Source organism: Macaca mulatta, chromosome 2, assembly GCF_049350105.2.
Source record: "Macaca mulatta isolate MMU2019108-1 chromosome 2, T2T-MMU8v2.0, whole genome shotgun sequence".
Taxonomy (NCBI): domain Eukaryota; kingdom Metazoa; phylum Chordata; class Mammalia; order Primates; family Cercopithecidae; genus Macaca; species Macaca mulatta.
In genome coordinates, this window is record NC_133407.1 from 80,460,873 (window position 1) to 80,478,800 (window position 17,928).

The 17,928-nt window shown below is 34.7% G+C and overlaps 1 protein-coding gene across 1 annotated transcript in view; it reads left to right on the plus strand.

Moving 5' to 3' along the window:
• Window positions 1–17,928, plus strand: part of LOC721629 (uncharacterized) — a 46,360-nt gene that overhangs the window by 7,687 nt on the left and 20,745 nt on the right. Inside the window, 2 exon segments of the mRNA XM_077994101.1 lie at window positions 9,248–9,367; window positions 11,020–11,142. Coding sequence (XP_077850227.1) covers window positions 9,248–9,367; window positions 11,020–11,142 — 243 coding nt within the window.

A 17,928-nucleotide genomic window follows, 5' to 3' on the forward strand; every position in this document is an offset into this window, starting at 1 on the left:
AGGAAAAAAATCACCTTATTTCTAGAGGAACACAGGTAAGAATTATATCCAACTTCTCCTCTGAAACCAGGCAAGCAAGAGGAGAGTAGGGTAAAATTTTTCATGTCTTGAGAGGAAAAAAAAAAAAAAAATCTCACCAACCTAGAATTCTGTACTCTGTGAAATTATGCTACAAAAGTGAAGGAGAAAAAAAGACTTTCTCAGATAAAGAAAAATTACAGTGGTTTATTGCTACTAGACCTGCTTTGCAAGAAAAGGATAGGGAAGGAAAGTAATATAGCTCAAAAACTTGGATCATCATAAAGAAAGAAATAACATTGGAAAATAATAACTAACAGTAAAATAAAAACATTTATTTTTCTTATTCTTAAAGATAATAGTTTGTTCAAAATAATAGCAATAGTGTATTCACTTATGTATGCTAATATGTGTATAGATTTTTTACATGCTTATATATAATTGGAATGAATCACAGCAATTATACAAGTAATGGAAAAGAAATATCAAGATTATTTTGTTATTATAGGGTACTCATACTACCTGTGAAGCAGAATAGTGTTATTCTAAAGTGGACTTGGATTTGGTGTAAATGTATATTGCAAACTAGGGCAACCACTAAAAAGTGTAAAAAGAAAGAAGCAAAACTGATATGCTCAGAAAGAAGAGAAAATGGAACATAAAATGCTCAATGAAAACCACAAAAGGCAAAGAGCAGAAAACAAACATAGGAACAAAGAACAAAGGCAGCAAAAGGAAATAGCAACAAATATGACAAGCATTAATTCAAGTATACAAATAATCACTTGGAACATCCATAGTCTAACACAACTTAATATATTTACACAGTTGGATATTAAAATAACACATCTTATTAGAATGTGTGGGATATAGCAAAAGCAGTGCTTAGGGAGATATTTATAGCATTGAATGCATATATAAGAAAAAAGGAAAGATCTAAACTCAAACATCTAAGTTTCCACTTTCGAAAACTTGAAAAAAAAGAGCAAATTAAATCCAAAGTAAGCAGAAAAATAGAATTAAAAAGTTAGAGGAGTCATTAATGAAATTCAAAACATAAAATCAATAGAAAAAACAATGTAACCTAAAGCTGGTTCTTGAAAAGATCAATAAAATCGCTAAGTTGTAGTCAAGATAGCTAAAAACAAAGAGAGAAGACATCAATTACTATTATCAAAAAAGAATAGGGAATATCACTATATATTGCATGAACATTAAAAGGATAATTAAAGAATACTACGAACACACCAGGCGCAGTGGCTGATGCCTGTAATCCCAGCACTTTGAGAGGCCAATGCAAGCAGATCACAAGGTCAGGAGATCAAGACCATCCTGGCTAACACAGTGAAACCCCGTCTCTACTAAAAATACTATATATATGTGTATGTATATATATACACATACATATATACACACACACACACACACACACATATATATATGTAAGTTGGGCGTGATGGCGGGCGCCTGTAGTCCCAGCTACTCAGGAGGCTGAGGCAGGAGAATGGCATGAACCCAGGAGGTGGAGCTTGCAGTGAGCCGAGATCGTGCCACTGCACTCCAACCTGGGTGACAGAGTGAGACTCCGTGTCAAAAAAAAAAAAAAAAAAAAGAGTACTATGAACAACTTTATATGCACAAATTTGCTAACTAACATTAAATGAACTAATTCCTTGAAAGACATAGTTTGCCAAAACTCACACAAGAAGAAACAGACAATCTGAATAGTCCCAGGTCTAGCAAAAAATTGAATCAATTAATAACCTCCCAAAACAGAAAGCAGCAGGCCAGATGTGTTCTGGTGAATTCTACCAAACATTTAAAGAAGAAATTATACAAATTATCTTTAATATTTTTAGAAGTCATTAGCAGAATGAATACAGCCTAATTCTTCCAATAAGACCAGCATTACCCTAACAACAATACCAGATAGTTATTACAAGAAAACTAAAGAGCAAACCAATATCTTTCATAAACACAAATGCAAAAATCCTCAACAAAATATTAGTAAATAAAATCCAACAATGTATAAAAAATTATATGCCACAATCAAGTGGGATTTATTCCATGTAGGCAAGACAGGTTCACATCTGAAAATAAATTATTGCAATTCATCACATTGACAGACTAAAAAAGAAAAATCACATGATCATATCAATAGACTGGGGGAAAGCATTTGACAAAACCAGCATGATGAAAACTCTCAGTCAACTAGGAATAAAGGAAAACTTTGTCAACTTGATGAAAACAATCTACAAAAATCTTACAGCTAACATCATACTTAATGGTAAGAAACTGTAAACTTTCTCACTAATATCAAAAACAAACCAAGGATCCCGTCTCACCACTTCTTTGCAATGTTGTGCTGGAATTCCTAGCCGATGCAATAAAACATGAAAAGGAGATAAAAAGTATACAGATTGGAAAGTAAGAAATAAAATTGTCTTCTTTCACAGATGGCATGATCATCAATGTTGAAAATTCAAAATAACAATAAAAAACTCTCCTGGAACTAATAAGTGATTATACTAAGATTGCAGAATATATATGAAGAATAAGCTTAATAAATTGTTTTCCTATATATAGCAATGAATAAGTGAAATTTTAATTTAACAGTATAATACCAAATCTACATGCAGAAAACTACAAAACTGATGAACATCAAAGAACTAAGTAATTAAATGTTTTATGTTCATGAATAGAAAGACTCAAAATTGTCAAGATGTTAGTTCTTCCCAATGTGATGAAGACCCAATGCAATTTCAATAAAAATTCCAGGAAATTATTTTGTGGATATTGAAAAACTAATTCTAAATTGTAAATAGAAAGGGAAAAGACCCCAAATACCCAATGTAATATTGAAAGAGAAAAACAAAATTGGAGGACTGACAAGACCCAACTTAAAGACTTACAATAAAGCTATAGTATTTTAGATAACCTGGTACTGGTAAAAGAATAGCTCAGTGAAGCAGAGCAGGGAGTCCAGACACAGACCCACACAAAGACATCAACTGACCTTTGACAAATGAGCAAAGGCAATACAATGAAGAAAATATAGTATTTTCAACAAATAAGGTTCAAACAAGTAGACATTCACATGCAAATAATAATAATAAAAGACAGATAAAATAAGAGATGTAGACCTTACACTCTTCACAAAAATTAACTCAAAATAGATCATGGATCTAAATGTAAAATGCAAAACTATAAAACTCCTTGAAGAAAACACAGGAGAAAATCTAAATTGCCTTGGCTTTGGCGATCACATTTTAGATACAACAAAACATCTTCTATGAGAGAAATAATTGATAAGCTAAACCGTATTAAAATTGAAATTTTCTGCTCTACAAAAGGCAATGTTAAGAGAATGAGAAGATAAGCTAATACTAAAGTAAAATATTTACAAAAGACTTATCTGATTAAAAAGCTGTTACCTAAAATATACAAAGAACACTTGAAAGTCAATGATAAGCAAATAACCCAATTAAAAATGGTTTAAGGATCTTAAGAAGCACCCCACCAAAGAATATACACAGATGAAAAATGAGCATATAAAAAGATACTTCACATCATATCATTTGGGAGACACAAATTAAAACAATGAAATACCACTACACACTTGTTAGAATGGCCAAATTTCAAAACAGTGATTATATCAATTGCTGATGAGGATGTGGAGCTACTGGAACTCTTATTCATGGCTGGTGGGAATGCAAAATAATATAGGCACTTTGAAAAACAATTTGAAAACAATTTGAAAAAAAATTACAAAACTAAACATACTCCTACCATATGATCCAGCAACAATCATCCAGTAATAATGCTCCTTAGTATCCAATCAAAAGAGCTGAAAACTTACATCCACAGAAAAATATGCACATAGATGTTTAATGCCGCTTTACTCATAATTGCCAAAACTTGGAGGCAATTGCATGTCCTTCAATAGGTGATTATATCAATGAACCATGGTACATCCAAACAATGGAATATTATACAACCCTAAAAAGAAATGAGCTGCAAGCTATAAAAACCATGGAGGAATCTTAAATGCATATTACTAAGTGACAGAAGCCAATCTGAAAAGGCTATATATCACATGATTCCAACTATACTGTATTCTGGAAAAGGCAAAACTGTAGAGATATTAAAAAGATCAGTGATTGGCAAGGGTTGGAACAGAGAGGCAGAACAGAGAATTTTCAGAATAATGAAAATACTCTGTATGATATTATGATGGTGGATACATTGCATTATATATTTATCCCAACCCAAAGAATGTTCAACACCAAGAGTGAACCCTGATGTAAACTACGGACTTTGGGTGACCATAATGCATCAATGTAGGTTCATCAATTATAACAAATGTACCATACTGGTGGGTAATGTTGATAATAAGGAAGATTATGTATGTGTGTATCTATGTGTGACAAGAGGGGTTGTATGGGAAATATCTGTACCTTCCTCACAATTTTGCTGCAAAACTAAAAGTGCTCTAAAAAAAAAACCTAAGAAAAGTAACTTGCACACTTTAAAATAAGCAATGAGTCAAAGAAAAAATCATGAAAAAATTAGACAATACTTATGAAATGTAGCTATACAGTGATAAAGGGAAATTATAGCTGCCAATGCCTGTAGTAAAAAAGAAAAAAGATTCTACGTCAATCAATTCACTTCCCACCTTAAGCAAGATCAAACTAAACCTAAAACAAGTAGAAGGATAGCAATAATAAAGATTAGTATAGATATATAATAATAAAGTAAAAAACAGACAAACAACAGAGAAAATCAATGATAGCAAAATTACATTCTTTGAAAAGGTCAAAATGACAAAACCTCAAGTTAGATGTATGTTTAAAAACTGGGAAGATTCAAATTACTGGAATCAAAAATGAAAGAAAGGACCTCTTTACTGACCCTACAGAATAAAAAAGAGGAAAAGGGAATCCTTTGAGCAATTGTAGGATAACAAATTAGATAACAGATGAACAAATTACTAGAATGACATGAATTACTGAAACTACCTTCTCAAGAAATAGAAAATCTGAGAAGTTAGTTTCTCAAATTAGACATATCATAAGTAGAGATTGGATTAGTTATTTTAAAACTTCCCACAAAGAAAAACCCAGGCCCAAATTGTTTTAGTGAATTATATCAAATTTTTAAAGAAAAATTCATATAAAGTGTTCACAATTTCTCCAAAATATAGAAGAGAGACCACTTCCTACCTCATTCCATTAGGCCAAAGTTGCCATGATACAAAATAATCTGAAGATACCACAAGAAAAAAAAAAAAAACTACAGGATAATATTTCTTATAAGTATAGATGTAAAGATCTTCTACAAAATACTAGGAAACTAAATCTAACAACATATGCAAAGGATTAATTATACACTACGGTCAGGTGGATTTTATCTCAGGAAAACAGGTTGATTCAACATCCAAAAACAATGTAATACACCATGTCAATAGAATAAAGGACAAAAACCACATGATCATCTCAATAGACACAGAAAAAGGCACTTGAAAAAATCCAACAACCTTTCACAATAAGATCGCTGAACAAACTAGAAATATAAAAGAACTTCCTCACCTGGTAAGGGGAATCTACTAAAAACCCACAGCTCAAATCACACTTAATTGTGAAGTAGTCAAAGCTTTCCCCCTAAAATCAAGAATAAGACAGGATGTCTGTTCACATCACTTCTATTCAACCTTGTACTAGAGGTTCCAGACAGAGCAATGAGATAAGAAAATAAAAAGCATGTAGCTGAGCAGGGTGGCCATGGCTGTAATCCCAGCAATTTGGGAGGCCAAAGTAGGCGGATCACTTGAGACCAGGAGTTCGAGACCAGCCTGGGCAACATGAAGAAAACGCGTCTCTACAAAAAATACAAAAATTATCTGGGCATGGTGACACATGTCTGTAGTCCCAGCTTGTCAGGAGGCTGAGGTGGAAGGATTGTTGGAGCCCTGAAGATCGAGGCTGCAGTGAGCCATGATCGCACCACTGAACTTCAGCCTGGGCAAGAGAATGAGACCCTGTGTCAAAATAAACAAATAAATAAACAAACAGCAGGCATCACTATTGAAAGAAATGTAAAATATCTATTTGCAGATGACATGATTTTGTGTGTAGAAAATTCTTAAAAATACGCTTTTAAAAACTATTAGAACTAATAAAAATCAACAAATGTGCATGATACAAGATCAACACATAAAAATATATTTTCATATACTAGCATAAAATATGCAGAAGTGAAATTAAGGAACAATTCCATTTAAAACAGCATCAAAAAGAAAAAAATGCATAAGAACAAATTTAATAAGAGCAAAAGTGATATACTGAAAACTGGGAAACATTGCTGAAATAAAAATCTAAACAAATGGAATGATATCTCATGTCCATAGATCAGACATCCTATTGTTTAAATGGCAATGCTCCCCATATTAATCTACAGATTCAACTCAATCCCTCTCTATCAAAAAAAACAAGGAGTAGAACAATGTATATTGTTCTGTATTATTTATATTTCCATAAAGAATGTCTAGAAACATTCACAAGAAACTAATGAAAGCATTTATATATCATAATGGTTGGGTTGAAACTGGATAAATGTGGGGCAGGGTAACTATATATATTGTTTTTCTTTTTATACCTTGTATTATTTTTTTAAAGTATGGGAAGAGGAGCAGGAGTGGAAATTATCTTACCCCACTCTAGCAGTGTGTAAGATAGACAAGCCTGGATTCATAGAATCAGACCAGAATGACTGACAAATAAGCAATGTATGGAGGTAGTCCTCATATAGGATGTGTGGCCACCCATTACTTTGAACTTTTAGAGAATATTACTAACATCCATTGAAACAGGAACAAGTAAAGGGGAGAAAGGCCAGCTTACTTAATACCAATGGGATTTTAATTTCTTTATTACTATCCCCACAGGAGCTGTAGCGAGGGCCCTCCCACATCTCTCCAGTCTTCCTTCTCCTCACACTATCAACTCTTATCCACAGTCAGAGGGAACCTAGAGAAGGTAGTAGGTTTTACCTATGAATGATCCTGCTGTGCAAAGGAGAAAAGGTAGGGAAAGAAGGGGAAAAAGAGCAGAGGAGTCTGCAGGAGTTCCTGCTGATTCTTTACTTAACTTGGGTACCACAGGGCAGGAGATAAACTTTGGAGAAGAGTGCAATTAAGCTAACTCCACTTTGGCTTTTATCTACATTTAATTTGTTCACATTTGAGGGTTCAGATCCAAAATGAAAAAGGATTTTATGGATGAATGATATTTCATTGTATATGTAAACCACATTTTCTTTGTCTGTTTATCCACTGATAGACACTTAGTTTGATTCCATATCTTGGCTGTTGTGAATAGTGCTATAATAAAGGTGGGAGTACTGGTACCTCTTCAACGTACTGGTTTCCTTTTTATGAATATATATACCCAGCAGTGGGACTGCTGGATCATATGGCAGTTCTATTTTCAGTTTATTGAGGAACTTCCACACTGTTTTCTACAGTTACTATCCTACTTCAGATTCCTCTCAACAGTGTAGTGGCATTCCCCCATCTCCACATCCTCACTAGCATTTGTTACTTTTTGTCTTTTTGATAACAGCCATTCTAACTGGGGTAGGTAATACCTTCTAGTGATTTTCATTTGTATTTCCCCGATGATCAGTGAAATTGAATAGTTTTTCATATACTTCTTGGCCATTTGTATATCTTCTTTTGAGAAATGTCCATTCAGGCCTTTTGCCCATTTTTAATTGCATTGATTTTTTGTTTTTTTGCTATTGATTTTTTAGTTCCTTACATATCCTGGTTATTCATCTCTTGTCAGATCGATAGATTGTAAGTATTTTCTCACATTCTGTAGGTTGTCTTTTCACTTTATTAATTGTTTTCTTTGCGGTGCCAAAGTTTCTTAGCTTATTGTAATTCTGTTTGTCTATTTTTGTTTTGTTGTCTGTGCTTTCGAGGTCTTCGAGGTCTTACCCCCCAAAATCTTTGCTCAGACCAACGTCCTGTAGCATTCTCCTAGTGTTTTAGTAGTTTAATAGTTTCAAGTCTTATAATGAAGTCTTTAACCCATTGTTAGTTGATTTTTGCGTGTGGTAGAAGATAAAGATCCAGTTTCGTTTTTCTGCATATGAATATCCAGTTTATCCAGCACCATTTATTAAAGAGACTGTCCTTTCCCCCAATGCGTATTCGTGGTATCTGTGTCAAAAACAACTGAGTGTAAGTGTGGGGATTTATTTCTGGATTTTCTATTCTGTTCCATTCATCTAGGTATCTGTTTTATGCCAATATCATGCTGTTTGGGTTATTTTAGCTGTGTAGTATAATTTGAAACCAGAGAGTGTGATGCTTCCAGCTTTCTTCTTTTCGATCAGGATTATTTTAGCTATTCAGAGACATTTGTGGTTCCATATATATTTTATGATTTTTTTTCTATTTCTGTTAAGAATGTCATTGGAATCAAGCTTGGGCTTGTATAGAGATTTTAACAATATTAAGTCTCTCAACCCATGGGCATGAGATAACTTTCCACCTTATCATTTGCAGTATGATGCGTGGAACTGGAGGCCATTATGTTAAGTGAAATAAGCCAGGCTCACAACAACAGATATCACATGTTCTCATTCTTATGTGGGAGCTATAAAAGGGGGTCTCATGGAGGTAGAGAGTAGACTGGGAAGGGAAGAGGAGTGGGGAGATGAAGAGAAGTTGGTTATGGAATAGAAAGACATGGTTGGATAGAAGGAATATGCTCTAGTGTACAAGAGTACAGTAGGGAAATTATAGTTAACAATAATTTATTGTATATTTAAAAATAGCTAGAAGAAAAGAGCTTTAATATTCCCAAAACAAATAAAATATAAATGTTTTGAGGTGAGGGATATCCCAATTACCCTGATTTGATCATTATTCATTGTATACAGTTTTCAAAATATCACATGTACCCCCAAAATATGTAAAACTGTTATATACAATTAAATAACAAAAATAGAAACAACAGCTGTACAAACATTTTTAAAAGGCTTTCTTTAAATGAGTTTCACATGAAAGTAGGAAAGGACTCTCTGGAGTCCTTACCATCTTTATGTGAGAAACACATTGGTCCCAGTGCTCTCTTTACTTTTCTTAGTCCATCCTTTCACTCTGTACATCTTTCTGAGCTCAATGAATTATACACTATCGTTGCTTAATTGCTTTCAGAGATGGACCCCTGCACAGGTGGGAATGGATGTGTTCACATATGTCAGAGTGAGAATGGCACAGCCAGGTGTGCCTGCCATGCAGGGTACCAGCTGTCTGAAGACAAAAACATTTGTGAAGGTAGGAAACTGAAACTGATGACTTAATTGTGTAATTGTTTGAAATTTTGTGGTAATTCAGTTTTGAATAGTCAGAACAGCTAGGAGAAAAGGTGTTTTCATTTATTCTTAAAAAGGAACATTTAAATTCTTATTTGATCATTTGAAAGCTATTTTTATACCATCAAACTTCAGTGAAATTCTTAGTAACATTTTATAAAATGACATAGGATAGTTCCAGACTTAATACTTTTTGTTTCTCATTCTGAAGTGAATTCCAGAATTAATATTTCAAAATCTTCTATAACCACACATGAAGCTTTTTATTATAGGCTACAGAAGGTGGGGATAACCTTTGAAAAGCAAGTATATGCAGATAAGTGTTTTCAGAAGTCAGGAATAATTAAAACAAAAAGGAAGGAACTCTATAAATACAAAATTACACATTTCTCTTTCCTAGAAATAGCAAAACAGACATACTTTAATTCAAAGATGAAAGTGATAAATTCTTCCCTCACAAGAACTGATAAATTAAGTCATTTCTCTGGGGCAGTCTTTGTTTTAATAACTTTTGAGAAATCACTTTTTTATCATGATATTTTCATGAAATGAGAAACCATTAATTTGGAGTAATTACAAAAGTAATTATGACTTATGGGACTGATAAAAACTATGAAAAACAATTAGTAATGGAAATTTGTGTTTTCATTTTTTCTTTAGGTCAAAATTAAGATGATAATTTCTGTGGATTTTTTAAACACACTTTTCTAACAGAGAACATTTCTGCTTTGGTCCTCTGTTTCCACAGCACCTATCTAGCTCCGCACTTGGTACAGAATAGGATCATCTTAAATAAATATTTGAGGAAAATTGACAAATGTTTGCATACATAGATATAGATATGTATATTTATCTGTCTACTGCCTTTCAAACTTCTATTTTAACATCTGATACATTATTTATAGAAAATCTATCCTCAGAATTACTGCTTGCCTGTTCTATTACAAATACATCAGAAGAATGAGTATTTCTCTTAAGCACCCTGGTGGGGATGATATATAGTACGGAGGAGGAACCAGTTTAAAAAAAAAAAAAAATTGGTGAGACCTGTCCCCTTAAAGGGAGGAAGGAGAGATCACCTGAGCCACACAACTGAAGTTACACTGAATAGAATTGACTATTGGTATCAGCAGAGAGAGAGGGTATCAGGGTCTAAGTGGCATTCCCTTGTGACAATCATATGTATAACACAAACCATGGATTGCTAAATATGAAGGCCCCTTATCTGCCTTGCCATGGCCACACATACTAATCTAAATCAAGGAGATAGTCCTAAAGACAAATTACAATGACTTCTTCCCTGTATTATTAAGGAATAGATTAGGCCCATTTTTGTTCATTTTCTCTTTTTCCTTATTAATGGATACTAGTAAGTTCTAATAGAAGTGTTTGAGAACATAAGACCAACACTAGCGGTAATGTCAGAAGCAGTCAGCTTATTTACAAATGCTCCTTTATATAAAGAATATGGAACCTATGTGGTACTTACTGTTACAGTGACTGTTGGGGGTGGGGGGTCAAGTGGGCGCAGGTGCATAAGTCCATTATTTTAGTTTGTCAGTAAGTCATCATTACAGCTCCTAAGACATAGCTGTGGTGTCTGTCTTCCTGCAGATATAAATGAGTGTGCTGAAGGTCTTTCTTACGGTGGCCACCACTGTGTAAACTCTATGGGATCTTTCACTTGTGCCTGCCACACTGGCTTTGAGCTGGGAGCTAATAGAAAACAATGTTACAGTGAGTGGCAACAGTCAAAGCCCAGGGAATATGTGGCATTTTACATGTATTAAACATGAGTAATAAACAAAAGAATTACATTGTGTGTCTTGCTAAAGCAAGGGCTCCTGAGAAGGATGTGGATGAAGGCTTAAAAATCCAACCCTTTTATTTTATAGATGAGAAAACAGAGGCCCAGAGTCAATGGAAAATGGTTTGAATAACAATCTGTAGTGTCGTTAGCAAGGATTAAACCTCAGGTTTTCTGACTTGGGGCTCTGTTAGGTTCGTAGATCTTTGTAAAAAGTCTGCCTTCCTTTGTCAGTTCTGCCACGCAATATTTACTGAACACTAATAACTCCAATGTAAAACTCAAAAACAAAACAAAGGAATGAGCAGGAGTGAAGGAACCACCGTACAAGAAGCAGCTCTAAGCTGCAATACTATGCCTCATGCATTGGATGTTCTAATGAGAATCTTCCACATTGGCCCTCTCCCTCCCTCCGTCATTGCCTTTCATCATGCCTATTGAGCAACTCCTTCCCTGCTTTGTCTTTTCTTCCACTGATTCATTTCCCTATCCCTTCTCTTCAAAAAATTTATGATCCGTGTCATATAACCTTAGCATCTTCCTCCCTAGGCTCAGTTATACAACTACATATATCCCTTTTTAGGAACATATTAAAATGTTAATATGCTGAGCTATTAGCTATAGTTACTATTACAACTATGTTCTCTTCACACGTCATCCCCACTGGTCCATTACTTAATCTGCAGATGAGCACACTTTCTACTTTACTAAGCTTTAATCTATCTGATACAAATTTCCTCAAGTTCAATGTTTTCTACCTCAACATTTCCCATTCTCACCCATCTCTACTTCTGTCCTTTTTTGAATGACAGATTTTTTTTTCTTATTTTTATGGCTGATGTATCCATCTCTGACTCTTGGTACATCAAGAGACAGAGGTCTTGGTACATCAAAAATTCATTTTTCTTCTTCATCTTCTTCTTCATCTTCAGACTCTATCTTTCTCTCAGTGACTTCTTCCCTTCTTTCTCCAGTTCACAACTATACCTTACAAGGTAAATTTTACTATGTTGAAAACAACCATACTAACTGGTTTTGCTTTAAATTCAGGATCATAAATTTAAATGATTAAGCAGCGTGGGTGGACAAACATATACTATCAGAATATGTCTATCTACTTTTACCGTCATCAAAATAAGTGTTTAACATCTCTTTCTCTTCCAAAGCTTTATATCACCCTCCTTTTGACCTTTGTCCTCATCTCATCTCTTAGGTCATCAAATAATAAATGCAAACTATCATCCAAGGTAGCAATTAAAACAGTCTCCTGCAGAATCACATGGAAAGGCTTCAGTCCTATTAATATGAAGAAGGTAGCCCTATTACTATCAAAGGTCATCTTCTCCATGGAGCTTTGGATTCCATTCTCTCTTCACATCTGAAGATCTTTGCTTTTGCAATTATCTCCCTCTTTTCTGAATTATCAGTTCTTTCTTCTGCATCATTTTCATCAGCATAACAACATGACCAAGTGTCTTCTGTCTTTAAAGTACTTTCACATGAGTCCATATTTCATAAAAGCTAGTATCTGACTTTAGCCAATGTCTCCTTTCTCATTCTCTTATCAGCCCATACTAATCAAGTTTTCACCTCTACTCTGCCACTTGTCACCCATGACCGCTATGCTACCAGATTGGATGGTAGCTTCTTCAATTTTATCCTAATTGACCTCTCAGTAGTTTTCAACACTTCTGATTACCCTCATTCTTGAAACGCTCTTCACTTCTGTGTTATTACACTTTTCTAGTATTTCTTTACATCTCTGGCCCTTCTTTCAATGTAAAATTTATTGAACTGCTCTCCTTTTAACTACACGTGAATATACCAAACTAACTATTCGGCATCACTACCTGCATGACTGGTAGGCATTTCCCACTTGGTAGAACCAAAACAGAAATGCTGATTTTGAGTCTCAATCCCAAAGAGCCTCTTCTCAGTTCTTCACATATTAATCAATCATCCATTTAGTGCCAAAGTCAACAACTCAATGACAGAAAATTAATAAGTGACTGAACTAGGATTTGAACTAGAGTCTTCCTGCATCAGATATAATATCCTTTCAACTTCATCATGTGTTTATAAACATTATGTCTCTTTATTAGTTTTAATGAAGGAACAAATAAAGATGGTGATATATAAAATAAATATTTAAGCTTTCTTACCTGAGCTCTTTCATGAAGAGATATTATTAGGGTAACTAAATTCCTCATTCTTCCTTCCGACATAAAATTCTATGTGTCTTTAATTCTATACTCCTTAAGGTCTGTTGGTATATTTTTATTGCTTAAAGACTGCATTTTTGCTACAGTGATATTTTCCTTTAAAGAGCAAACTAAATAAGATGGGAGAGAAATTTGACTACTAATTAAGGTACAACTTCCTCTGAAGTCAGGGGTTTTTTTTGTTTTGTTTTGTTTTCTTCAAATGCCTGAAGGAGTCCCTTCAGGCCGAGAAAAGCGTGGAAGGATTTTTCTTTGCCTTAAATCTTTTGGCTTTTTAATGTGACCAGAGGTATAGGGGATGAGTATATTTTACAAATGTATGAAATTAAACATCTTACAATCTGACTGGTGCTCCCTCAGTTATCAGGAAAGAGGGAGTCATTAATGATAATAAGTTCGGAGGTACATACATGCTCTCTGTAGAATTTACTTGGGAAAGAAATTTGCTCTACAGTTGAATACATTTGGTAGAAGTTTATTTTTACATTTATTTTCCTTTTGTGAATATTTGGCTAAGCTCTTTCTGTAGTCCTCAACAGACCTCAATATTTACTAACTGAAATACAAATCTTTCCTAGTGAAAACTGGTCTTTTGAGTTGTTTCAAAACCCGTAGACGGAGTAAGTCCTTTTAGACTATGATTATATATATATATGTATTTTTGTTGTTGTTGTTTTTTAGACAGAGTCTGCCGCTGTCGCCCAGGCTGGAGTGCAGTGGCGTGATCTCTTCTCACTCACTGTAAGCTCAGCCTCCTGGGTTCACGCCATTCTCCTGCCTCAGCCTCACGAGTAGCTGGGACTACAGGCGCCCGCCACCACGCCCGGCTAATTTTTTGTATTTTTAGTAGAGACGGGGTTTCACTTTGTTAGCCAGGATGGTCTCGATCTCCTGACCTCGTGATCCGCCCTCCTCGGCCTCCCAAAGTGCTGGGATTACAGGCGTGAGCCACCACGCCCGGCCGAGCCTGATGATATTTAACAATGAATTTTGTGCCCATCATCTAAAGTACATTTTGAAATGATACTTTTTTTTTAGAGAACAGTGTGTTATATTTATGTGGTTTTTTTCTCAGCAGGTCTCAAAACACTTTGCAGTATAACCACTGAATCTTCACAGTGTACTATGAATTAGCTATCAGTGTCTTGTAATTAGAAATTGGAAAATTCCACGTACAGCATGCTTCCTTCACATTACCAAGCAATATGTAATATAGTTTAACATATTTCACACATATTTAATGTACATCTTATCTATCAAGCAAACAATATATTTGCTACTTATGAGAATGTTTTAAGTATGATTTTTAAAGTACTATAATAAAAACATTTTTTATCACCTGAATCAAAGAATCAAAATCTCAGCTTGCATCTAGTAGGTATTATAGATCTGAGTTTGCACTTTTTTTAGTCCCATATGTCTTTAAAGAAGTAACCATGGTATTTCTTATATTTAAATCAAATTACCACCAGCAGTCTAAAGCTGCATTGATGCAATATCACTGGAAAATAGCAAGAATAAGAGAAGCCTATGTAAAAATTGTCAAATGGATACTTTTACCTGTCTTCCCCCCTAAAAAATCAATTAATATTACAAATTTATTATAGTTTTCAGTATTTTAAATATAACCTAATCCAGGGATCAAAACTCTAACACCAACACAAGACAGGCAATAAATATAAATGTGTAAGGCAGACTAAGCATAAAAGATAGGAAATTGTAGGGATTGTTTTGAACTGGCGAGGGAGTTTTGGGCCTGGAGAGGACAGCTATTGCTTGATTGCTTGCCTCCAGCTAACTGTCACCTAGAGGGTGTGTGATGCCAGTGTACTAGACCCACTGATTTATTCAACAAATGCTTACTGAATACCTACCATGTGCCAGGCACTGTTCCTAACACTATAGATACAACGATGAACAAGTCAGGCAAAGTTCCTGCCTTTAAGGAACTTAAATTCCTACAGAGGAGATAGAAAACAGGAAATCAATCAAAGAAATGTATACTATCATCTTATATAATGTTAATATACAGTGAGAAGATCAAAGAAAAAGGAGCAGTAATAACTAAGACCCTAAGGTAGGGCTGAACTTGATGGTTTAGGAAACAGAAAACCAGTGTGGACTGGAAAAGAATGAACAAGTCATAGAGATAGTCGATGAGAGCAGTAGGCAGAGAAAGGGAAGAATAAAATTGTACTAGACTTGGCCACCACAAGGGGTTTGGATTTTATTCCAAATGTGATGAGAAGGCATTGGGTGGTTTTGAACAAACAGTAATATCATATGATTTTCACTGTTTAAGAACTACTGTGGCTACTCTGTAGGGAATGGGCAGTAGGGAGTGTCTGTAAAAGCAAGATTAGAGTCATTCAGGTGAGCTATGGTGGTGGCTTCAATTAAGCTAGTAGCAGTAGATTTGAGATTTATTTTGCAGAGAGAGCTGAGATGAATTGCTGATTTGGATGTGAGGAAAAGAAAAATCAAGAAGAATTCTTGGCTTTAGAAAACAGGTGAATGAGAATGTTTTTTACCAAAATGGGGAGTCCAATAGAAGAACAGGTTTTGAAGTGAAATATAGGGTATGTTTAGAAATCATGAGTTCTATTTCTGCCGTGTGAAGTTTAAGGAGCCAAGTAGAAATAACATGTAGGTAGTTTCTATCTATTTTCTAACTAAATAGAAAAGTCTACAAGTTTATGGTGGTCAGAGCTTGAGTGAGCAGCTTGTCAACATGTAAATGTCAGTATTTAAGCCATGAGCAAGAATGGGGTCACCTACAAAGGGAGGGTGTCTGGAGGAGTGAGCAGGAGGGAACTGAGACGGTAGACTCCAACATTTAGTAACTAGAATGTGACACAGAGACAGGAAAGACTGAAAAAGAATGTCCAGTAAGGTTTAAGGACAACTTGGATAATGTGATTTTCTGAAGAAAAAAATTTGGGAGAAGTAAATGGTCAATGGTATCAAGTGCTTCTAAGAATTCGGCAATGTGGCAGTAAATGGAGAAAAATGTGGAATCTAGGGAGGGTTATATTGCCTCTTAATTTATTTTTTTACTTAGTAAATTTAACATTTTCAGTATATAATCATAACAATTTTAACAAATATGTAGATTTCTGTAACCACCATTGCAATCAGGATTAAGAACAGTTTTGTCAACCCCAGAAAACTCCCTGTGCTCCCCATGGCTTGTCACTTATTTCCCACCTCTAACCTTCGACATCTACTTGATGTGTTCTCCCTCACTGGAATTTTGTTTTCTTGGGAATGTCATATAAATGGATTTAAACTGTGTGTATCCTTTTATTCAATATAATGCCATTAAGATTCAGCCAAGTTGTTGCTCATATGAAGAGTTCTATTCTTCAATGAGTAGTATTCTATTGTATGGATATACTACAATTGGTTTAAGGACATTTAAGTTGTTTCCAGGTTTTGGCAATTATGAAGAGACTGCTATAAACATTTGTATACAGGTTTTTATATGAACATAGCTTTAAAAACCCTTTTTCTCTTCAGTAAAAACCTAGGGCTGGCATCACAAGGTCATATGATAGGTGTATTTTTAAGTTTATAAGAGACTCTCAAGCTATATTTTGGAATGGATGTAACATGGACTATTGGCTTAAAAAAAATAGGAGACCTTTAATTTGTGATGAAATGGTGGAAATCCTAAAATTTTCTCAACTTTTGTAACACCTTGATAATCAAATCCCATATAATTGCAGGCCACTAGTTTCCAAACCTTAGTGCAACTCGATCCCTCTGTTAACAGTGGAAAAAAAATCTGAGGATCAGAGATTTAAAATAATTGAAGATTACACAGCTACAAAGTGTCAGATCTTCCAACTTTAAATGTTGTGTTTTTTCTATTATGTCACATTAACTTCTCTTAGGAAAAATATTACACTACATTTCAGTGAAATAGATTATATTGCTAGTCAAATTATTTTCTCTTTTTCTTTCCTTTTTTTTTTTTTTTTTTTTTTTTTTGACAGGGGTTTGTTCTATCACCCAAGCTAGAGTGCAATGGCAAGATCACAGCTCACTGCAGCCTCGACCTCCCCGGCCCAAGCAATCCTCCCACCTCTCAGCCTTCTGAGTAGCTGGGACTACAAGAATGTGCCACCATGCCCAGCTAATTTTTTGTATTTTTTTGTAGAGACAGGGTTTCACTGTGTAACTCAAGCTTGTCTCAAACTCCTGGGCTCTAGTGATCTGCACACATTGGCCTCCCAAAGTGCTGGGATTAGAGGTGTAAGCCACCACACCTAGCTATTTTCGCTTTACAAATGATATTATATAGGAAAACGTCTCTGGATTAGAAAGCTTTGATTCTTACCAGCTCTGCTACCTTAGGCAAGTCTTTTATCCTTTCTGAACCTCAGTTTTCTGATCCTAAGCAAAAATTATGTTACTTTAAAGACATAATATTTAGATTAATAAGTACATATGATACCTTGCATAATATAGACTGGCTTTTAAAACTAACAA